General features: G+C 38.8%; 1 protein-coding gene across 5 annotated transcripts; it reads right to left on the minus strand.

Moving 5' to 3' along the window:
- Nucleotides 1-1,398: 1,398 nt before the first annotated feature.
- ppp6r2 (protein phosphatase 6 regulatory subunit 2) lies at nt 1,399-23,484 on the minus strand. Of its 5 annotated transcripts, none has more exons than XM_015384000.1 (26): nt 23,327-23,484; nt 20,586-20,656; nt 20,347-20,502; nt 20,140-20,238; nt 19,809-19,995; nt 18,580-18,717; nt 18,407-18,472; nt 18,187-18,299; nt 17,979-18,092; nt 17,689-17,809; nt 17,426-17,587; nt 16,249-16,482; nt 16,090-16,154; nt 15,893-16,008; nt 15,717-15,802; nt 14,820-14,897; nt 14,640-14,737; nt 14,504-14,561; nt 14,229-14,350; nt 11,417-11,589; nt 11,159-11,315; nt 10,762-10,841; nt 9,338-9,548; nt 9,115-9,138; nt 5,202-5,342; nt 1,399-3,251 (listed from the first exon to the last, which is right to left on the minus strand). In XM_015384000.1, exons 3-26 carry the CDS (start codon nt 20,472-20,474, stop codon nt 3,218-3,220), a joined length of 2,805 nt encoding a protein of 934 aa, XP_015239486.1. In that variant the 5' UTR covers nt 20,475-20,502; nt 20,586-20,656; nt 23,327-23,484; the 3' UTR covers nt 1,399-3,217. The 5 variants fall into 5 exon arrangements, with proteins under 5 accessions (XP_015239486.1, XP_015239489.1, XP_015239487.1 ...); XM_015384003.1 differs by having other exon boundaries at nt 11,195-11,315; nt 20,586-20,725; nt 23,327-23,482; XM_015384001.1 differs by having other exon boundaries at nt 16,258-16,482; nt 20,586-20,725; nt 23,327-23,481.
- Nucleotides 23,485-24,416: the final 932 nt, after the last annotated feature.

The raw sequence follows: 24,416 nt of genomic DNA on the forward strand, positions 1-24,416 counted from the left end.
GGGCAAATATAAATTAACAATTCAGATTTGTTTTGTCATGAACTAAAAATAGTAAATGTACAATATTCGTCCTGCTTTAGAAGAATTTAACACGTTGTGTTGATCTTTCACAAAATACCAATGAAATGCATCAAGGTAAGTGAAAAAGATCAATGTGTATGAAAACTTTGCAAGGCACAGTTAATACTGGACATTAGATGGTTTAAAGAAACAAAACCCTGATGAGCAAACCTAATGGCACTTAAAAGTTAACCATATCGTCACCACATGCCTTTATGCAGAACACTGCAACATACCCGTTATACTCTAACAGAGACACAAACACTTTGGGTGGTGCAGAAGTCTGATTAAAGAATCAAAATATTCTGACCCTGTACACTTTTATTTCTATTTAACCCTGACTTCAAACTTCAAACTCAAACATCCTGGACAGATAAAAGTCAAAAGTGTAATCAAAGCCATTTCTTCCCATCTTTCTGACCCAGTCTGTCTTCTTTTACTGCTCTTAGATAGGATAAAGGCGTTAAAAACCTAAAACAGAAGGGGAGAATCAAAAAGATGCTGCGTTTCATACATCTAGATGTTAAAGACCATTGCAAAAAAGCAGGCAACTTCACAGATATGAGGCCCAGCTGTAACACTGGAGGGAAGACACACTTTGGCAGAAAGCACTGAAGAAAAACTACAGTATCTACATGATTAACTTTTTCTAGTCCAACTTTCCCTGCCTCTTTGAGTAGAGAGCGACGAGGTGGCACCAAAAAAAAAAAAAAAATAGGACACAATCCTTTTTTCTAAATTCTTTCTTTTAATAAATTCAACAATCTGTGCATCACTCAGGAGACATTTATGTAATTTAAGTCAACCCTTGCCCTGAGAAAGAGTAAAAATTAGAGGAAACTGAAGATGGCCAGTCTAACAGATTATTCTGGTTTAAAACAACTCGCATCCAAAGTTTTTTAGTTCTTGTTATGATCCATACTGGTTAGGATTAACTACTGAAGTACACAAAGAATGCCCTGACCTCCCAGAGCAGCCTTGAGGAAAATGCTGATATTTTATGTCCTCCATAGTGCAATAAATCATAAATCTGTCTGACTAACTGGGCTCTGCATTATATCTGAAAAAAACTGGACCTTTTTCCTTCCAAAATAAAATCTGTGCAGTAAATCTGTGCAAAAGAACCAAACATGGAGCCTTTGGACATTTGTATCCATGAATATCTGCTTTCTGTTAGATTATGTCCACAGAAACTGCAGAAAAGTTTAAGCCTTGGGAGCATCATTTAACTCTAACATTTAGCTGTAGCTCATCTCAGAAGACCCAACCTAAATATTTTATCTGCAATAAAACATTTAGGTTGGGAAATTGATGGCATTCTTTATCAGTTTTGCAGGATATCTTTATGTTTCATTTTGGTTAATTTCCAATCCCCATTTTACTTGGCAAACATTTTTTCCATCCCTGCAAACAGATTATGTATTATACCAAAAAAGTTCAACACATTTTCTGTTTTTGCCATTTTTTTTTGAAGAAATATGAAGATAAGTATTCCAAAAATGCCCAATAGTTCCATTTAACTGTACATTTTTTTAACACTTTATATTCCAATTTATTGTTAAATAAGATAGAAGGTGACAAAACCGTGAAGCAAAATAAAACTAAATTATAAAGGATATCATTATTCATCCTTTTTTCACCTTAAACCATGAATATAATACAGAAAAAATATTTCAATCCTCAATAAATTAAGCTGGAATGAAACCTTTCCCTATAGGTAGCAACTGTCTGGCCACAGAAGGCAATATTTGGAAACAAATTTGGTATAAAATGGCTAAACAGAGTCTGACAGTTGGTCAGGCAGTACTGTATAACTCCCTTCTTACAATCAGAATTAATCTTTTAAGGTAAAACAACTTGAGTTGCAGTGAACCAGAATCATCTTATATAAGAGACTCTTATTTGCGGAAGACATCCTCCAGTCTACTGACATGCATTCACATCATGCTCCGTCCTATACTTCCATATAGGAAGCAAGTAGCAAAGAAACAGGAACTGATGCTGGCCCGTTAATGGAAGAAACAGACGCTATTATTGCCTTTCAACAGAACACGCATACATAAATACACTCGCGCACACCGCATCCTGCAAAACGAGCTCATTTCAACAAATCGGATTTATTCCAAAAATAGATATAATAATGTTTATATATAATGTTTACATTGATGTTACGTTTACATATTACCAAGAATAGCCACAACCTAATACAGGTTCAAAAATTCACAATATTACACGGAAACACCTCTGAGGGGCGGTATGAACGGGTATGTGCACATCATCACCATGTGTTCTTTTCCTGTTTTGCTTTCCATTTAATATTTTTTTTGTGCATGTGTTTGTGGATATGGTGGTTTTATACATGTGTGTATGGAACTGTGTGTAAGTGTGTGTTACACAGGTGTGCTTTCTTTGTATCTTCTTACCTCTCCTTAAACCTGAGAATAACACTCTGCAACGCAGACAGAGCTCGACACACAGAAACACATGTCTACAAACACATGTATGTGAAGCGCGCACACACACAGCCACACTCACACATTTCTACATATTAACTTTCAGAAGTGAAACACGGTTCTCTCAAAATCAAATAGTCTAAGTGCAAACATTTCTTTCCCAGTGATTACAGCAAATGAAAACAGACTGAGAATAATTAAAGCAGCAAATACAAATAATTATCGCTTACATTTCTTAGAATAAAATGTCTGCGCATGGTTGGCTAACGTCAGTGGTGATGAAAATGGCAACTAGCCAAGCATCCTGGCTGAATATTACAATGCAGCTCTCATTACTAAAGTGTAAACAGTCACATCCTGTGCTAGATAAAAAAAAGACCCAATTAATCTGAGATCCTGAAATTAAAACAAGTTAAATTGGGCTGTCTGGCACAATGAAATGCTCTACAAAACCATTTTCGCCTTGGCGCACCTCAGTTGTAATCATGTCATGGAGGCGCGGAAGAGACGTTGATTTCTATTCGTGTGGATACCTGCTTTCCAGCATTAAAGCTGCTCGACCTCAGAACAGAGGATCTTTATTCACTTACATGTCTTCAGACACAACAAACGGGCATTGGGGTGCTGCTAACTGGAAGCAAAGAAGGGGGGGGGTATGGCTGCAGGTTGAACAAAAAGGTGGAAAGATGGACTTAGCCGCCATGTTAGGCAGGTCCGTTAGCAGGAGACTGCATCTCTCTGTAACACAAAAGAAGAAAAACAAACAAACGGGAATTTAAGTCTGTTTTAATGATTTACTGATACCACTTGTTATCAACCAAATGGAGTAAAGGGGATCTAAATGATTAAAAACTAAAATATTTAAATAAAATGGAAATTAGCATCAAATAAAAAAAAATAAAAATAAACACGGCAATGATCTTTATCTATGGTGGATTTTCTTTTATTGAAAATTGAAGCTAAATTCTGTTTAAAAAAAATGTCGTTTAAATAAGTCAGAGAAGCAGGCTAAGCATCCAACACTGGGATACAAGCAGGAGGCCTAAATACACACCCACCAATGATCTGGGATTTAGCGACTGAGGTCCTTAATCTGAATGGACACTGAGAAGCCAAGCTTCTGATGACAACATCATCACCATCAGTCTTTAAAAAGACACCAACAGCCGAGGGAAGTCAATGACTACAGCAACAATGCACATTAAACTGCTTTACACAATAAATAGGAATCTGCTCTATAGGAATTTTTTTTTTTTTTTTTTTTTTTACAAAAAAAGAATCAATAGTGTGCTCTTTTTAATATTTTATCAAAGAGCTCACCTAACCCTAACCTCAGCTGGGATGAATCAACGAGTTAATGTCTGTTTCAGAGGCAGGGACAATCGTCTAAGGGGAAAATGGCAGAAATCTGTCACCAAATAGACACCAAAGTATTTAAAGTTAATTTCACAAATTCAATACAAAAAAATAAGCTAAACTAAAAAAATAATAATAATAAAAATAATAATACTACAGATAAATGTTTTCTGGAAAGTTTTGGAATAATGTTATTTTGTAAACACAAACGATGTGCTGCATAGAAATAATAACAGTTATTCAGTTTTATTTAGTTCAGAAGAGTAGATCGTTTCCATGGAAACTTAAATACATTTAAATCATAAATTTACATCATACCCTTTAAAACATCAATGTTAATAAGATTTCCAAATTAAACATTTTTAAAATATACCTTGCATAATGATAACATCCCAAGTTCACCTTTTACCTTTGGACAAAATGCAAGTAAGAAATGTGGCCAGACTGAAGTGATTAAATAACTGGCAATCATCTATCCATTGAGAAAAACAACTACAGATTCTGGAAATATGCTTCACTGCTGCTTCTGAATCACTGAGCTCAAAGAGGTTAGAGCAGACAGACGCTTGTCTGGTTTCACAACATGACAGAATCTGGTTAAAACAGAGCGGACAGCAGCTAACATGTCCACAGACCAGGGGTTTTCAAAGTGGGTGCCGCGGCACCTAGGGGTACCACGGGGTCACTACAGGGGTGCCGCAGGATTTTTTCATAGATTGATGAGAGTTTTATATTGAATGAACTTTTTTACATTTTAACAATTTTGTACATTAATTTTGATGTAAGCAAATATATTCTAAGACGAGGGGCTTCATTTTATGTTTTCTTTACTACTTTGAAAAAATGACAGAAAAATAATTATTATCAAATAATGTCAAATAATCATTATCAGTTTAGGGGTACCACGGCTGGGTGGAAAAATCTGTAGGGGTACCTTGACCCAAAAAAGTTTGGGGACCACTGCCACAGACTCTAAGCCCAGATGCTGTTTATACAGGAAGACTCGCTTCCAAAGAAAGTTCATTAAGCATGTAGTCTATCTTTATTCCAGCAGCTCACTTAGCTTAGAACAAAGAGATTAGGACTATAAATAGATCTAGATTCTTTTCAATAGATCCTTTTTTCATTATTACCAAGTCAACCTCTTTGATTTCTACTATTCTGAAGTTCTGTCGAGGACATTAAGTTAAGAAATTAGATTACCTGATTACCTCATGCTGACTAAAATTCCTTCACATCAAGATAAGACTGTACTACATACAGATAGTTAGTCTTATCCTTTTCCATCTACAATCCGCAGACCACAACAGCATTTAAACGGCAAATACTCACTGTGGGACAGCAGCTGTCTGGTTGGTTGGACCTGCCCCGACTGTGCTGGAACCGTTTCCATGTTTCTTCTCATTTTCTTTTTCTCCATCTTTCTCCTTTGCCTTGATTGAGAGTCCATCTATGGGTACCTTATCTGCTTCGCTGAAAATTAACCACAAAATTATCACTGTATAAGTTAAATAAATCAGATAAAGATTGGAGCACTGTTGTAGATACGTAGAAACCAGACACTACTTCTCACTTTGTCTTGTAACTTCAGTATTCATACCTACTGAAATTTTGTTTCATAATTGAAAACCACATGTTATTGAGATATTACCAATAGACACAAAAAAAGCAGAACAGAGTTGCTTCATGGAAGAAAATTTATACAAATGTTTTTTTTTTCAGTAAATATCTAAAATAGTGATGTGCATTTGTATTTAGCAGTCTTGAATCAATACTTTGTAGAAGCAGCTTTCCAAGCAGTTCCAATAGGGAGACTTTCAGGGTGGAGCCAGACCAGCTTTACATGCAGAGACCCAAATGATGCTCAAGTTTAACAAGAATGGATTGAGAAAATACATTTTTAAATCTTGCAAAAATTCCTAACTTGGTTTGGTTCGACACCTTGACTAGACCAGGGTGGCCAACCAGTTCAGCAACAAGAGCACATTTTTACTAACTTTAATGTCTTAAGACACAAATATAAACATTTTTATGTTTTCAAATGAGTTCATCTCCTTTCTTAACTGATTTTTTGAACATAAAAAAACAGCCTTAGCCTGTCAGCATCCTCACAGAGGGCAGAGCCCCTTTGTCGTCTTCGGACCAAGCTGCAACAGATAATCCATTCAGATTAAAATTTTCTGTGCTGCATTTCATATCTTCTTGTAGCTTTACCTTCCCTGACTTATTGACCACCAGAGTCAATAAGTTAGGGTATATATTTCTATTATATTTTTACTGCATTGTAATTTTTTACTTTATTCAAATTAGATAATACTTTGGTAACACTATTTAGGAATACAATTTCTGGCTGTTCACCTCTAATTACTTCATTATAAATGATGAACAATATTATATATATTAAAAGATCCAGATTGTATCTAAGCAAGCCTCATGGTGAAGATGCTTGTGAAATCCATGTGAAAGTGCAGTAAAGAGTGAACTCTGTTACTACATTTCTTGGTTCAAGGTTTTTATGCTTTAGAAACTCCAACTTCACTTAAACTTAATGGTGTCTTAACCTCACAATCTTTTTAAATGGATATGTAGATTATCTGCAGACAAGAAGCTCAGGTTATAAATTTTGTTTCCTTTTTCCTTTCAATAAGCAAACAGGACTCGTGTCATGAAGTGATAAGACATTCTGATTTATCTATGTTAGTAGTAATTCAGTTGAAATAACTGCAAAAAAGCGGAATAAACTGCTGTCTTTGCTTGAAAGAAGCAAAGCGGAGGAGAGTAAAAGATTTTTCAACATAAAGTACACCATAAACTGATTAAAATGAAAACCTTGACATATTAATCCTGTTGAGTGAGCCACACAAAACAAAACTGAGAGAAGAGCTGCCTTCGGTCCAAGAGCCCCACATTTTCCACCCCTGAACTGGACTGTTCTTACATCAATATGCTTTGATCCAAATCCTTCTACTAAAGCTCCATCTCTGTGTCAGCATCTTTCTGAAGTGTTCCCTGGTCTTCTCTAATGCTGTTTGCTCACATATAAACAACATCAGAGCAGAATTATTCTGGGGTTGGTATATCAGATTTTATTTAGGGGTGTCTGTAAATAAAAAGGACTACAAATGGAAAGTAAGTTCTACGTCAAAATTCTTACTTAGTGTGGGTTTATCACATGGAATATATCAAAGTTTGTGGTTGTAACCTGACAAAATTTTTGCTGAGTTCGAATACAGCGGCTGCGTCTTGGGAAGGCCAGATTAGTCGGCTGATTACATCATAGCACGGCGCCGAAGCCTGTTCAGATTTGAAGACACCTCGTTATGCAGCAGACGGACCCATCCTTGTTTTTGCCCGTGTTAAAGGACTTGTCCAGTGTATCCTATCTAGCCATATATATCCCATATTCCATCGCAAGTCCAAGCAAGCCAGCTGCTCCATGCCTGTGCAAATGGGTTTGGTTGACATTTAAGCACAGATTCCAACACCTGTGCAGTGTAGAGACTGTAAATATATTTGTGACGACGGTACTGCTGCTGAAACTACTCGAAAATGTTATTAGCATCCTGAACAGTAGCGAGAAGTTTGGTATCCATTTTTTTGCCTGCTTTGCGTGTCAACTGTAACGGTTGCAATGCAACAGATCGTACGTGCGGTGAAAGACAAAGAAGGCAGGACCTGTTTGAATCCATAGCCAAACTCTTCTGGGCTCCTTATTTTCACAGACCTCGAAGGACCCAGTCAAGGTAGACCGCGTCCTAGGAGGACACAACCGCTGAAACCAACACATCTCAGTTATTTCAGCAGAAACAAACAGGCTCAAAAAGATCAGCTGAGTGTCACCTAGAGTCATAGCATCTTATTTGTATGAGCGCTATTAAAAATAACTAAGCAGCTGCAAGTCGGTTTTATTTAATAGAAAACAAAATCAGCTGATCTGCTGCACAATCTACTCTTCAATCCCTATAAAATCAAATGAATAATTAAGTTATCGTTCATTCAAGAGTTGTTATTAGATTATTATGTTCATCAAATGTCAGTGTCCTTTCAAAAAGAAGTTCAGTAAAGAGTCTTCTTTCCTCTCATCATAGAATATGGGGCATAAAGAAGACAATGTGGAAGCTCAAATTATTTTTCAGTCTTTGTAGTATAGACTTCAAAGTATAACAATGAAACTCACAGCGGTTTGTGACGCCCCTGCCACACATCCAACATTCAAGCAGCCTAAGACGCACCTGATCACAGAGCAGCTCGATGCTCCTTTCAAATTCTTTTCTTTCCTCACTCTGATCAGACAGCTCTGCTCTGATTGGCTCAGACAGGAAAGGTTAACTTTTGATTCAGAAAATTACTTTCCTTTTTATAGTGCAGGCACAGCATCATCCTAAGCCTATGAAGATCAGAGAGTTGTTAAGTTTTGTTGCTTTGTTCATTATTTAGAATGATTATAAACCATGATTATAAACCATTAAAGACAGCCAATATGATAACATTACATTTATCAGGCTACTTATTTATTAGCAGCTTGCCACTATAATGGCTACCATTAGAATGTCTAGACTGACATATGATGTGATGTAAGCCAACACCTAATTTTTTTTTTTTACCGTTTTATTGTAATGGTCCTCTTTTCATATAATTTCATGCACAGTGTACATTTTTATTCATTTTTAATTTAGTAGGTAAAAAACTGAACTGCTTTCAGTCTTTTCTACATTATTTTAGGAAATTAAGTTAGAAAAAAAATTTGTTCCTTGTATTTTTATTGTTGTTTCAAACAGAAAAAGAAATTAATGAAAGATATAGGGATTACTTAATATGGTTTGTTTCTTCAATTCAAAGTAGCATCTAATGAACTGTAGCATGCTGTTCAATGCACTATTAGTCATTTCCTAATGAACCAGTCTGTTAGAATGTTAATCAACCAAAATGGAGGAAATATTAGATTAGCATGCTACCTGACAGACTGTTAGTAGTTTGCAGAGCTATATAATAACACAACTATCAAATTATATGATCTCCAATCGCAGTAAGCTTCTGTCATATCCCAATGAAATCCCCAAATAATAAAAGTCCTGAGTAGCAAGTGGTAGGTTAGTTTCTTCATCTGAACTGAAACTAGAAAGAATAATGGCAAAATGGAAATATTATTCCACATCCTGTGAAATGAAACGAGCAAACAAGAGCAGTTAAAATCGATCAGGACGACATTCCTCAAGTCGCACAGGCAACCTAGAGTACGACATACCGTTTGTACGCAGGTCGGAAAATTCTGGAACGAAGGGGACACAGGAAAAGGAGGAAACACAAGGTTGGTGCATGATAATAGGGTTAGGATAGAGGATGAAGAGGCAGAATAGTGAAGAAATAAGTTTTAGAAAAGGACAGAAGGGCCCTAAAAGGATGGGCAGTAAGACAAGGTGGACACACAAACGGACAGCTGCTTCTTCTTAGTGAACTAGAATGAGTACCTTGTGAAGACTGCCCTCTCATTTTTGGCATCTACAGTCAGCCGGATAGTCTCCTTCCCTGAACCTGTGGTAATGGTCTCTGTTGTGACGGTCTCACTGGAAGTGGACTCCGTCTTTCCTTCTTCTTCATCACTGTCTGAGCTGTTGGAGGAGGAACTATCCGATGCCACAAGTGGAGCTTTTCTTGCCACACAAGCGCTCCAAACACAAGCTTGGAAGGAAAGATAAGGTAAAATAAAATTAAAAAAGGTCTTCAACAAAGATAATTTCAAACAAAAAAGCCCTTCAAATAAACAATAAAGCAATATCAGCTACCCTAACTTTCTCCAAAGTTAAAAGATATATTTTCTTTATAACCAGTTAGCAACTTAGTGATAGTAGGTTTCCAATGGGAGATTACATTGGGACCAAGTAGCACCTAATTGGTGACTTAAAAAAATGACACTGTCAAGGAACGCTATGGACAGCAGAAACATGAAAGAGGAGAGTTATGTGTCGGAGGTCATGGATGACTCTCCTTCGTCATACAGTTTTTATTTAGAGGAAAGGGTGGATGAAGACGTTTCGAAGAGGTCGCCAGGGCAGCAGAAGCTTTGTTTGGTGTAGAAGGCTTACAGCCGTACATGTCTGAGCCCTTGCCTCGCAACGCTGCCAGTTCTGTTAGCTCTACGCCAGCCGAAGACACGGACGTCCATCCCCGTGAACACTGGGACATAACTTAATGGGAAAGTAAATGATTCTTATTTCAACCGTTGCGTATATTAGCTGCATATGAATCAAGATGCTATGACCGAAGAAATTTGATTAACAGATGACCGTTGATATATGATTGGCCGAACTTAGGTGTACAGGCTGACATATAAGAAACTGGCCTGAATAAGATAACAAAACAAAAAAACCCCAAAAAAAAACATATTTTAAGACAGCATTTTTTTTTTATAGAAATTTTCTAAATTGTGGGACAATATCGTCTGATAAAGAGTACATTTATATACATGTTTAAGCCAGAATGATTTGACATTTAAATATGATTTCCCTATGACTTTTAAGGTAATTCTACAGGCTGCAATATCCTTGCAGGTGAACCTCTTTTGATAGAAAATAACTTCTGCCAAGTCCTTTGTACTCGCCTCTAAATTTAGGATTATGGTGTCTAGAATAATGTTGCTAGGATGCTGCTCCTGTCTCCAACTGTAGAGCTACAAAAGGTTGTTTGAGGATGCAACAATCAGTAAAGGGTTGATTAAGTTTCTTAGGGGTAACATTTGGGCACTGATAAAGCTGGCTGCTTGTGTTGCTAGCTCTTCTACATCTACAGTGGGCTGTAATGTTGGAACCAGTATGTTCATTACCACATGCAGAGTTGTAAAAAAAGTGCTGCACATGCCAGGTATTTTTCAGGGCAAACATAATAATAAACTTACGGTTTGGGTTTTGTTTGGTGCCGTCGGATCCACTGAGCTCTGAATCCACAGGAGAGCTGCATCTGGGGCCCGTTTCAGAACTGCAGGACATCATATGAAATATGAACACCTAACTTGTATATATGATTACTAAAATAAAAAATAAATATGCTTCCCTTACAACGCCATTGTAGTGCTTTTTGTATACGTCACTTTGAGTTTTAGCAGTGTACAAACTCCTAAAAAAACTGCCCTATTTCAACATGTTTTTGTGGCATTTCTGACAGTACATTAATTATCAATTAAAAGTCCAAAACAGCTAACCACTACTTTAACAAAATGATTTACGATATCCCAAAAGCAAAAACAAATTCTTTTTTAAATACTTAAACTATATTTCATGGGAGCCCAAACTCACCAACAGAAAGGCTGAAAATCTGTAAACTTGGCCCACCCTTTCTCCTCTGCCTCTGACGCAGCTGGCTGGGAGACCGGAGTGTCCCAGGGAGAAAATGCTGCTCCGGCCGCAGGAGCTGTTGAGTTCACCTCTCCAAAGTCTGCAACCCAGCTAGAAGCTGAGGACAAGAACATCAAACAAATCCTGAGTAAAACTAGGACACATATCCTAGCATAAATGCATAACGTACACATGTTAAAACATGCACCAGTGTCTTACTCGGAGGTGCGTCTGTCTGCCCCTGACTTGAAAACGGATCAAAGTCATCTTTATTATCTTCCTCCTCAGAATCAGAGTCTGCAGGTCGGTCAGTAACCTCAGTGCTGGAAGCTGTCCTTTTCTCACATGTCTGACTGGTTACTTGGCTTTGGGAGGAAGTTGAGCCACCGAACCTCATAAAAAAAAAACAAAAAAAACATGCATTTAATGTATTTTTACATGGGAGAGGAGGAGAGACATGCGGCAAAGGAAATTTATATTTTTTTAAAACAAAGTGGAGTGTGTATGACGTCATCTGCGCGCGCCGGCTACCATGCATTCTAAAATATAAATATAAAAAATATAACCGCGGATGTCTGGGGGACAGTGATTCACCTACATGTTATGAATGCTGGCGTACCATAAAGAATACATTATGAACTGTTTAGTTTGTGCCTTCAAGTTGTTGCCCATAGGAAGACGTTACTTTGATATAACCGAACGGAATATCTTCAGAACAGCTCCAAATGACACAAAACTCATATGGGTGAGTAGAACATGATGTAATAACGTAAAATCAAGGGCCCAATGTAAAAAATAAACAAAACAAAAAAACAGCGCTCCCCTTTAAGTGCATTTTGAGGCCACTTTTTTTTCTTTACTTTTTCTTTCTTCACTTGTGGTTCACTAAGGAGCCTACAAATCATTATCTGAGAAGAAAACACAATGGTGTGTGAATCAAATGCGTTATTTTAAGATAAAACATTTCAGACCAAATAATATTTTACTATTACACTCCCGAAGCGGGAGAAGGGCTTTGGGACGGGGAGGCGCCCCATGGCATCACCTGCCGATGGAGGACATGAGTAGGAACGATACATGCTTTCACCTAAGTGTCTCCAAAAGCCGCCAGTGACACCAAAAAAGTTGCTAGATTTGTCTCTAGTCGTTTCTCTGAAAAACAGTCGCTGGAGGGGTCTGAAAAGTCGCTAAAATTAGCGACAAAGTTGCTGAGTTGGCAACACTGCATGAGGGGCAGCCCGGGTGGCATTTTTATAAAGGAGGGCAGGATGTGTGCTTGGAAAAAAATATAACTGGCTCTTGGAGTGGGTCTCGCCCGGGGAGTACAACCGCCACTGACCATCTATGGGCGTGGCGCGCAGTCTTCCAGTCGCTTGGTTACGGCCATAAACAATTTGACTCTCTATGGAGCTGGCTTACGGGTGGTATGAAAGTACAGCTGTGGAATTAGGGCTGGGCGATATAGAAAAAAAGCTTAGACAAAAAAAATGCATATTGATCGATATCGATAATTATTGAAAAGATTTGAAACCATATTTTATGTGCAGCTCAGCCTGGACATTTTATAATATTGCTAAATGATTTAATTTTAATAAAGAACACAAACACAGACTTCCAATTAAATATTTATTTAACCAACTTTTTTAACCATAACAGAATTGTTTTAAAGAAAAATAACTTAAAAGACCTGAGTTATGTTATTAAATACTGACAAAGAATAAACTAAAGTGACCAGAAAAGTGACCAAAATAAATATAACAAATAAATAAATCGACGCACCCCCACCCCGCCCCCCGCCCGCATTCTTCTAAGCTGAACCTGGTTCGGCTTAGCTTCCTGCTTTAACCTGAGTTATTACTTTAAAGTTGCTGGCCCCTCAGCATTTTTCTCTCACTCGTTAGAACTACGTGGGAAACTGCCCAGAACTGAAAATATATATATATTTTCCCGAAATTCCTAAAGATTCCTCGGAGGACGAGGCAGATGCGCGCGGTGGCCTACACAGCTCGTACTCCTGCGGGTGTGAGTGGCTGAGATGATTAAAAAAAAGTTGGTTGTGTTATCAGACTGCGTTTTCACTGGTTCCCTACACATTTTACAGATGACTGTGGTTTGTTTTTTGTCCGACTTGCCATGACCAAAATACTGCCAAACTGGCGAACTACAGAAACCCTTCTTTGGAACAATTTCCTCCGCCTCTCCTTGCTGCAACATCTTCATGTGCTCTGTGTTGTGGTTTGAGAGGGCGGCGCTTTGTGACGGCGTGCCTGGGTCCGCGATTGCGATTGGTTGGGAGGAAGTAGTGACTAGCATAAACCTACATGATAGGCTACAATGAGAAGGAAGGAAAACTGCGTTTTTTTTTAATCGACCAGCTTTTTTTTATTGCGCCACACGTCTATCGATCGATATATATCGTTATTGAATTATCGCCCAGCCCTATGTGGAATGGTCTGATAAACTGACAGATCTTTTTGTTGTTGTTGTTTTCTCTCTGTGTGTGTCTATATAAGACCGTGGCGGCCCAAATGAGACTGTGGCGGTCTCATTCATTAATGGGAAACACTGCTAGCACAAATATTGGAGAGTGGGTTGAACATTGCTCTGTTGGTTTTGGAAATCTCTTTCTAACCGACCTCATCTGTTTCCTAGTCTACATATGCAGCCTGCTCCCAGCTGTTTCCTAACAGACCTTTGATGGCTTCCCAGAACAGCCGGATTTACGGAGATCTGTCAACCCTAGCTACTAATTAGGGGACATCTGAATCTAAATGGCTCCTAGAAATGTTTTTTTAGATATCCAAGAATCAAAGTTGATGATTGCATTTTGCATTTTCTTTTATAAAAAAAACTTTGAAACTTTTCTTATTCCGGTCAACAATTATACATTACTTGCTCATCTATTACAGAATAGACATTTGTAACTGTAACATGGCAAAAAGGGCACAAACATTAAGAAAATTTACCCTTCTAACAAAGGACCATGTATATATTAAGCAAAAAACTTTACTTATTAGAGGATTTTGTCAACCTGTTTCTGGACTTTGTTTGAGTTGCATAGTTGATTTCATTTTCCTCCCATATGTCTTCTTCATCATCATCAAAGGGCTGAATCCTTTCCTTAGAACAGGCCTCAAAAACAGCTGTGTCAGCCTGCGTATAAGGAGGATCATTTTAATTATAGTCTTGGCTAGTTAGTATCCTTTTATATCAAGATTTAAAAAAAAACACACGCATACAAAATGAGTTGTCGTTTTGAAAGAAGAAGAAAAACAGCCCTAAAAATAGGCACATTGATAAACTCACAGTGTCATGGCCAGCATCAATGTTGATGTTGATCTCTGCAATCCGGTCAAATGTTGCACTGTAAGAGAACAAGCATTCCGCACTCAGCACAGAAAATGGTGATCCAATCTGAATAAATGAAAGTCTGTTAATTTACCCAATGCTGTCATCATGGTCCGTAAACTCGTCATCATTAAAGCCAAACTGATCAACAAAGTTAGCAGTCATCTGCTGGATCTGATAGTCCGAAAAAGCCTTAAACACATAAGCGCAACAGTTAGAAAACAATGGCGGATGAAAAAAACTTACCATATTTGGCCAGCTTATTTGTTCATACCTGCTGCATTGTCAGCTCTTTAGGGAAGGGGCTCTCCATGTCATCCTCTGAAGAAGATCGAGGGTTTCCACTTCCAACCTAAAGAAATCAATATTACCGAATTTACCACCTGCATTTAGATTTGTGTTTCAAAAAAAATGAAATGCCATACATGTAGTCACTGGCTGTTTCTCAATTCACAAGAACGCAAGTACGGACTCGTGTTCTTGCAAAGTATGTTCTTGAGAAGAACACAGGAAAGTATGGACTTGGGGAGCACGGGAGCACACAGCATAAATATGGGTCAATTGGAACAGAAGCGTACTCTGGATGTCACCACATGCTTGGCTCACTAGAGCTGCATTTCATTTCCTGTTATTATTAGTCTCTAGATAATAAATTACAATTTTTTCATTATTAGGGGAATAATAATTAACACAGTCAGATAAACACAAATCAAATGAACATTTTGCCAAATTAAAAAAATTCACAAACGGCTATGCCAAGAGAGGGCTGCTGCAGACAGGCTAAATGGTAAATGATAAATGGGCCATATAGTGACACTTAAAAGCATGTTCTCACCTCAAATGATCTTAAAATGTACTTTTATAGAACAACGGCAACATAAAAGAGAAATTTTAACTTAATACTTTGAGCGCTGTTAGCGCTCCATTGGAAGCTGCTGCTGCCGCGGTGCATGCTGGGACAGCTGTCAATCTCAATAATGGACGAGTCTGCTCTGATACATGCTCGGTAAAGAGGGCAGGGTGGGAACAACATTCGGGGGCTTTGTCCGTCCTCGGGCTTGTGTTCTTGTGAATTGAAAGACTATTAGGGCTGAGGTGGATGATATTTCATGAGTACACGAGCACATGAGAACCCACAACATTCAGAAACGGTCAGTGTGTCCGGGATTACCAGGTCTATGGTGTTTTTCCTATTGGTATCTGATAGTGTCTGTTCAACAAAGGTTTCCCAGCGCCCCCTGTAGTCACCTGGCAGCTCTGCAACCAAAAGAGCAAATCATTTTTACATTTCTGAGTCAGCTATCATAACCTTTCTGTATTGTCTCCTTGCTTTTCTCTCAAACGTACCTAAGATGAGGTTACCGATCTGAGTGTGAACTGGGCCTTTATCCAGGTTGTGCACCACAGTGTTGGCAATCCTGGTCAAATGTCCCATGTACCCTCTTCTCATGCCACCCTCCGACCTGACAAACACATAACACCTTTAAAATCTGGCCTGATGCTCATGACACAAAACATTACCTTATGATCCCAGAGGTCCTTACTGTATTTTATCATTCTCTTCCCAAGCCTCCAGAATCCTCTGGACAAGGTGGCAGTGTTGGAACAACTTTAAAGAGAAAGAATCATTTAATTAATGCAAATCAAAAGGTCAGGTCATTTGAGTCGACGTAATGATGTCTGAAAGCTAAAAATAAGCTTACATGAGTCACCATTAAGTTGTGGGCAGAGTTTTCAGAGGTGACTAAAGGGTCAGAGTTTGGGGCCTCGCTTGTATCCTGCTCTTGGGGTGTGTCTTGAGAGGGCTTGGATTTATCCTGGGAGCCAAATCCAGGCTGCGGTCTCATTTCATGAGCACATGGCCGGACGATAGCAGCAACACAAAGCTCCACTTGGAGGTGCAGGAAGTTGTTCCAGGTGTACTTAAAGAACAAGTCCTGAAAAAGGAGGACATTTTATTCATCATAAAAACACTTGTCTTTAACCGTGCTGTTAAAATCAGAATCAAATTACAATGCATGTACATGTGACTACATAACTGGACTGGAATAATGTGGTTTCTACATACAGTATTGCTTCAGTTTGAAGCCAAGGTCACACCGGTTGAGTCTGACTTTTTAATCTCCGCTGCCATTATATTCCATGTACCCCGACTATAGAGTTTATAGAGAGGCTCCTTCTATGCAGGGTGAGCAGATCCAGATCTGTGCAGATTTTTGTTCTGCTTCATAAAATTTAAACAATAATGTCCGTCATTAGACTGGGTCAGATAATTAAAAGTTTGAAAAAAATGTAAAAGAGATGTAAAGCAAAACCTGTGAAGTGGGGGGAGATAGAATTTTTATGTATACAAAATATAATGGGAATTAAAGGAAAACTGAGTAACAAAGGTATTGGAAGTATTTATACATTTGATTTTATCAAGCAGCCTGTGAAGTTTGTGGAAGTTTATTTTTTTTTATAAAAGAAGAGAGTGACAAGCTTGGCTTTCCTGTAGCCTTCTGACCCTCGCTGTCTTGTTTTTTGGAGGCTCAAAGAGGATCACCATTTTTTTTTATACGTTTTCTGTCCTTTTGAACTACTACTATGGGTAAGGTAATATTGTCCTATTGATTTTGTCGCCTATATCCAAGTCTTCCCCTTCTGACCTCTGTGTGATTTCAGACAGGGCAAACCTACTGATTATTTTGCATTCCCCCCCAAAGTGGATGCATTTTACTTTACAACCAAGTAAAACATACCTGGGGGTCTATCTCAGTCAGAGCTATGAAAGATCATCATATTAAACATTTTATGAAATACTAATGAATTCATGTGACATCTCATGGGTAATCTATACAAAAAGGGAAATTGTAAAAATGCAACAAATATGTGTCTCACCAATAGAAGGTCCATAGTATTAAGCCTGCAGAGCTCCTGTGCCACGACTGCATGGCTGGCAGAGCTGGTGTAAAGCAGAGAGGCCACGAGTCTGGCCACATGCAGACGTGTGTTCCCCAGTGGTTCCTCCAGCACACCAAGAGTAGTCAGCATGGGATCTTGCTATATTATACACAGATAAACAGAAGAAAATTAAAGATCTTATATTTAAAAGATTTTTTATTTTAGTTTATTGTACTGAGTCTGAATTATTATTTCTGTACCTTAGGTGGCTTCAAGAGCAGCTGGTGGAAGTGTATCAGATGTGGTTGAATAGCCAACAAAATACTGCTGTTAACAGTGTAACTTCTTTCAAACCCCTGAGCGTCCATTATACCATCCACCCTGTCATCAAAAAAAAAGTTTATAGATCTATAAGTAAATCTTATGGGTGCTATGACAAAATAAAACAGTCAGCTGCTTTGTCATTGGTCAGAAAAGAAATTATAATTTGAAAATATTTTTTGAAAATCTTTCCATTTTGCTCAAGTTTTATTCAGAGCCTCTCACTCACACTGGCCGACGGATTTCCAACAGAGTCAGAAGAACTTGAATCCCACTGACGATGCAGCTTTCCGTCTTTTCTCCTGAAAACATATTCTGTAGCAGCTGCTCCACACACTCCTGGCTGTAAAACAAAAAAAGTAACCAAAGCACATCATTGTCTCTACAAGCAGGTTAGCGATAGTGAACCTGCATCCAGGTTAAAGTCTGTGACTTACGATTCCAGAACTGTCAGCAGAGGGTCTGGCTGCGAAATCTCTTGCAGTTGACTGGCCTGATCTCTGCTGAGACGAATGATATCGCACAAAGTCTGAGAAGCATTTGTCTGTCTCTTTAAAAAAAAAACAAAAAAAACAAGGGAAGTAAGTAAAGAAGTTAACCTTTTAAGACTTTGTTTTATCAATATCTTTATCCATATAAAGAGCTTTTCTCATCTACCTCTTCATCTCTCTCAGGGTGAATGAGCTCGATGAGTCTCTGGGCCAGTTTCTGTTCATTCAGCCACTAACAGGAACAGTATTACAATAGGAATATTACAGGAATATTACAATAAACAACACACACGACATTGTCATTAAGAAATATTTGAGAGACTGGAATGTGTTGCGTACAGTGAGAGTCTCTAGTCGAAGTGGAGGTGGCTCCACACAGCTGATGAGGCGTAGCAGCACATCCATCATGGCAGACGTATCTATGTGCTTCAGGACCAATGAAAGGAATCCCTCCTTTTTTCGCAGGAAACTAATCACCTGTGCAGCACAGTTAAAAAAGATGAATGTATGAGAACATGTTATAGATAATATAAGACTGAGATGTGCAAAAGTTGCTCTGAGCAGGACTGTTTCACATAAATCTAAACCCTGTTAGCTACAATGATTTCAAACAATAAACCATAATGAAACTGTTGATATAAAATCTCTGAAAAAAACTTTACAAAATGAGCAAGACAAGTATGACCGACTGTGCTAAGCATTTGCTTCAAGTTCCCTTTTCCAATACCACAAGTAATATTTGCAATTAATAGAACTTGTATTAACCAATCTAGTCCTAGAAATCGAAATAACCACCCATAAGAATCACAAAACAATCAAAATAACCCCCCTGTGTGTGTGTTTGTTTCAACAAGTATATATATCCAGCTGTGCTCTGATGGCCTCGCAGAACATTTGTGGACAAATAGCATAAAGAACACAACAGGAATGACAGTTTTTGAGATGGTTAATGGGTTACAAAGCCTTGTAATCCAATCTTTGAACATCTCACAGGGATGTCCACTATAACTTCAAGTCATGTGAACCTGGAAGCATGGCACAACATGTAACCTTCAGAGACACAGCTCCATAAATCTTGCCCCCAAAGAAGCAGCCAAGAGTTGCTCTGGAAGATTTGAAGTGATAAAAAGCTATAAAGAGATAAAAAGGCTTGTGTGTGTATAAACATGTTCAAACTTGATAGTCGGCATAAAGCTGGTCTACAAACCAGGTAAAGCTGCTACAGACACAATAAAATGACCACCAGCAAAAAGGGGCTCTTCTAGGTACTAAATCAGTGAGGATGAATACATATGAATGCCGCTCTCCATCTTTGGTAAACCATGTAAGCTTAAACACCTTATTAACTGCAATAGGACTTTTACAAAATCATTAACAGCAATTTGTGGCCAGCCCCATTATAATGCTCCCATTTCAACAGAAGAAAAAAATAAAAGCCATCCCAGGTAAAGGTTAATCTCTATGTGGGGATTATCCTTTAAATCCTGTCTTAATTCAATCCCAAAAACACATAAATGTAGCCCTCTGCTATTAAAGCCTGCCCTGTTGTTGCTGTAGGAGTGTTTTACCTGCTCAGTCTTCCGTGCTATTAAATTCCCAATTGTCTTGCTGAAGAAGGAGGCCAGCAGAGGGTTCAGTGGGGATGGTTGCTCCAGGAAGGCATACAGACTCTCCAGCAGAGGCTCCTCATTACCAAGTTTATCGTTGATCACCCCAACATCACAAGTCAGCAGCTCACATGCTATGTTTGAATACCTGAAAGAATGTTTGAGGAAAAATCCACCAGTAAGAAATCAACTTGTCCATTTAGCATATTGGTTTCCCTAGTGTGTAAATGTGGAACATACCAGCTTTAATAATCTGATTATTAAATGTAGTTCACTGCTCCACCTAACTTACTTGAAGCGCTTGGTCTCTTCTGCGCCAGTAGGGGGCTCTGTCGTGATCAAACCAACTAGCTCTTGCATGCACTGGTCCTGGCAGAGGAACTGGAGGAGTCTGTAAACCCATTAAAGAATAATAAAGTCAAGCCAGCAGAATGCAAAACCTGATCCCTTTAAAAGTAAATTCAAAGTGCTAATGCAAAGACATCAACAACAAATGCACCTCCTGTTTTGGGCCTTGCACTCCTGAAGCACATCTTCCTCATCCATGAGCTCAGTGAGGGTGACATCCTCCTTGTCTAACAAGGCCTCCAGGTGAGAGGATGGGTGCAAGTCAAACTTCCAAAACATTGTTGATGTCAGCAGATCTAACACTTGGCTGTTGGTCAGAGAGGAATGAGATATGAAGCACAGAATGCTGCACTTTTAAAACCAAGTAATCAGTAAATATAAATGTCTTACAGGAGAACGAGGAGGCGCTCTCGCTAAACATCCATCTCCCTTATTATCAGAGTCTGGACATCAATCAGCATCTGCAGATTAAGACGTTCAGGTCAATCCAATCTACAGCAAAAAGACAACCTCAGGAGACTGCCTGTAACCTGGGGAATAAAAGATGAAGCTTTAAAAAGACAGAGTAACAAAGATTTTCTATGTGGCTTCAGGCAGAAGCTGAATCTAAGGCTGAACATTTTCTTTGGAGGGAGGAGCAGGAAGTAATGAGTCTGTAACTGAATTACTAGAGCCTATTTGTGTATTGATAGCACCCATCATGCTTTGTGGTTTCACAGAGCTGTAGGTACATCAGCAAACACTAACTGGGCTTTACACTGGTACGGATGGGTCGAGGGGAGCTCCTACAAGCTGGGGACTTTGCTATTACAAAGTGCAAACTTGTAGATCTCAGTTATAAATAGAATGAGGAAGAGTGTTAAAGGCTACTGATTTCTTCACAATGCGGGGTTGATCTCAACAGCACTGACAAGATAATAGCATGCACAACAACTTATCTGGAGCACAAATACCTATTAAATACCCAACATGTTTACATGTAATGGTTAACTGTGATAGATTTCTGACAACATAGACCTTGTACACATCTCTTGAATAAACAGAGGCTTACATCTACTATCCAAAGGTGTACTTGCTTTTCAGTAACATTAAAAACAGAACTAGGTAAAGAAGTGTGGATTTACACTGAATACAAAAACATAAAAATTAAAAGGCACACAAAAAGAAACAAAAAACAAACCATGTTGCCTTTACATTGACTTGATGACATCAGAAAAAAATCAAGCAGGAATGAAGCCAACCAGCTGGCCTTAATAAAGAGCATGAAAGAAGAGGATCTTTTAACAAAATTCTGACAGGGATTCTGAAGCTGACTGCCATAACACAAGGCTTCATCTCTATACATTTCAACCCCATAGCCATCTTTTAATGAAAACAATGAAATAAACAGCTGACAATAACAATCAGCTTTTAACCTTAAACTTGGACTAATCGGTTCATATTCTAAACTGCATTTGTCCTCATCTGATCAGTTTCTGTGTAATTTTAGCCACACCATTTTTCATTTGTAATGTGATTTGCCAGTACAGCTGCAGGAGAAGAGAGAATTATACTCACACAGGAAAAAAGTTACTTACAAGTAATATTACCCAAGTAAAGCAAAAAGTATACAGTAATCAAAATAATATTGAACCATCTCTTGGCGTTACAGTTTTTTTGTTTGTTTGTTTGTTTTTTTAAATCACTTGAGTAAATGTTACTCATTACTACACATAACTGTAGCACTCTATGTATTTTTATTTCCTTACTTCCTCCAGTTGATTGCAGCAGTGATGGTACTGGGAGTAGGAACAGCCACAGTGGGGTGACTTATTTTGTTTGGGCTCATTTTTAACTCTGACATGTTAACAAGTTCTAGTTGAAAGGGTGACAGTGCAGTCTTTTTGTAGCAAAGTGAAGATCATCCTTATGGAATGCAGTCACTACGGCAACTTGTTTGATGTGTTTGAAAATGATCACCAAAGAGGTATTATAATGAGTACCACTGGGCTGAGGTCATCCAGCACTGGCTTGGTGAGGGTCAGAGTGTTTTGTGTCTGTAGTGTAATCCTGTTTGGACTTATACAGTCTATAAACTGATCCACAAAGCCTGTGACAGTCTGGGTATGGCGAAGCAGGACAGAAGGATGGTGTCCAAGCTAAAGATCGACCTTATCTGGATGATTTACCGGGCAAGCACAGGATCTTGTTTAATCCAAGACCGATTCCAGCATGATGCACCACATAACCTCCCCTCAGTTAAATCCTTGCAAGCTGTGAACATAAGACCTCCTCAAAAGGAGCACAGCCATATTAGACTTCCAATCAAAAATTTTGCTTCCTTTTTAATTTGATTTTAACATCATATCTGTATTAAAAACTCAAAGAATGTGCTCAATTACTTTTTATTTTAAACAAAAAAATTGCACATGCAGCAAAAAAAAATGTGACGTCACTAGACGTACATTCACGTTGTTTCCGGTGTGCAGTTTTTGGATTAATTAAACAGCATTTAAAAAAACAAATATAACCAAAACAAATACGACAAATTGACCACACCATGTTGTTCAAAACAGCTGAAGTGAGTCTGGTTATTTTTATAAACAGGTCAGCCGGGTAGTTCAAGTAATTCTGCAATAGAAATGCAGAAATGTTCCCAGAAGGTTTTATATACAGCTAAAAAACAACAACAGCCCAACCAACGGCCAGCTTTAAAAGGCCTTTCAAGCATCCCGAGCGCATCAGTTAGCGATTAATGTTTATATAAGAATATCAATAATAACACGCTAAAATCTCCATCAGCTTATCAAACAACTTGGGGTTTTTAATCACTGTGATGCACGCGCTTAAGCTGAGGTGCCTTTCACTTACCTGCATATAATAAAAGGAGCCGTTAGCACAGCCGCGCTCGCGCTGCTGACGTTACAGACTAATTTAACACGATGGAGAAACGATGCATTTAGAGCCACAGCTAAGATAGAGACGCTATTTATCGCAGCTGTGGGCTACATTAAGCTGTCAGACCGTATCCTCCTCATTCAGACCTAGCTTCAGTGTCTTCCGCCGCCAAGTTAACGCAGCAAAGCCTGTTCGGTTAGCCTTTCATATAGCGGAATGTGTTTGTTTAAAAAAAAAAATAAAGCAGTTCTTACCTTTGTTACATCCTCTCACTGTTGGCTGCATGCAGGCTGAACAATAATGGGTGACTTGGTCTGTCGGGTCAGCCGCAGGCCCATGGCAGCAGCCTCTCTGTGACTGCGATGTTAGCCAAACATACTACCTCTTTCCTGGCTGCAATGTCACTTCCACTGCCGCTGCACGGCGGCTGAGCGGCCCGGGGGGTGTGTGGACACGAGGCACTCAGAAAGAAAACGAAAAAATTGAAATTTAAAAATGGCGACTGCCTAAATTGTTATTGAGTGTTTGGCTGTGAAACAAACGTGCAAACATGTTTGTTATTGTTTTTGTTTTTTTTCTTAATTTGAGTCCAGAGACATTGCTAGTAGTGCAACCTCTTTTATTTCCAATAGAATAGAAGAAAAAAAGTGAATATTTATCAGTTTTCCTTGTATGATATAACTCTCCACAAAGATGAGTCTTTTTCTATTCAGTCTTTTTTCTATTCAGAATTCAGTCATTAAAAAATTAAGTAAAGGTCTTTCTTGTTTTGTTAAACGTATAGAGGAGGATGTTCTTTTTCCGGGTGGATCTTAAAATTAAGTGGTCCCCCTAATTGTCAATCATTCTAGTGATATGTTTACGTACATTTTCACTTACCGATGGTGAGTCTGACAACGTGGGAAAGTTGCAAATCTTCTTTTGGAAAGTAGCTTATGGTTATAGGCTCTTGGCGGAGGGCTGTTGCAGTGCCAGGGTTGTTATTTCTGCTCTCCCCAAAGGGGGGTGGAGGGAGGGGCGAATGGGGTATTGAGGGGGAGGAAGTGGCTAGGTGAATTTTTTAGGGAGCTCTGGCTGGGTGGCCTGTGCAGGACATGTGGGCCCGTCCCCGGGTGGGCTTTTACTGGGAGTCCTCTGGTACGGGTAGGGGGCCAGGCCCGAAGCAGGAACCAAATGGGTTAGTATGGTGGTGACACCGCTCCCCTTCCTCCCATCCGGATTTTAGGTTCACCTATTGGGTCATCCAGTAATCCCGGGACTGGCCACCAGCACCGCCTGGTCCTCAGTCCTAGGGTTATTGGTTGTGAGTGTTATATGTGAACGTGTGTCCGCATTTTTTTGTTG

Source organism: Cyprinodon variegatus, unplaced genomic scaffold, assembly GCF_000732505.1.
Source record: "Cyprinodon variegatus isolate N-32 unplaced genomic scaffold, C_variegatus-1.0 Scaffold299, whole genome shotgun sequence".
NCBI classification, from domain to species: Eukaryota; Metazoa; Chordata; class Actinopteri; order Cyprinodontiformes; family Cyprinodontidae; genus Cyprinodon; species Cyprinodon variegatus.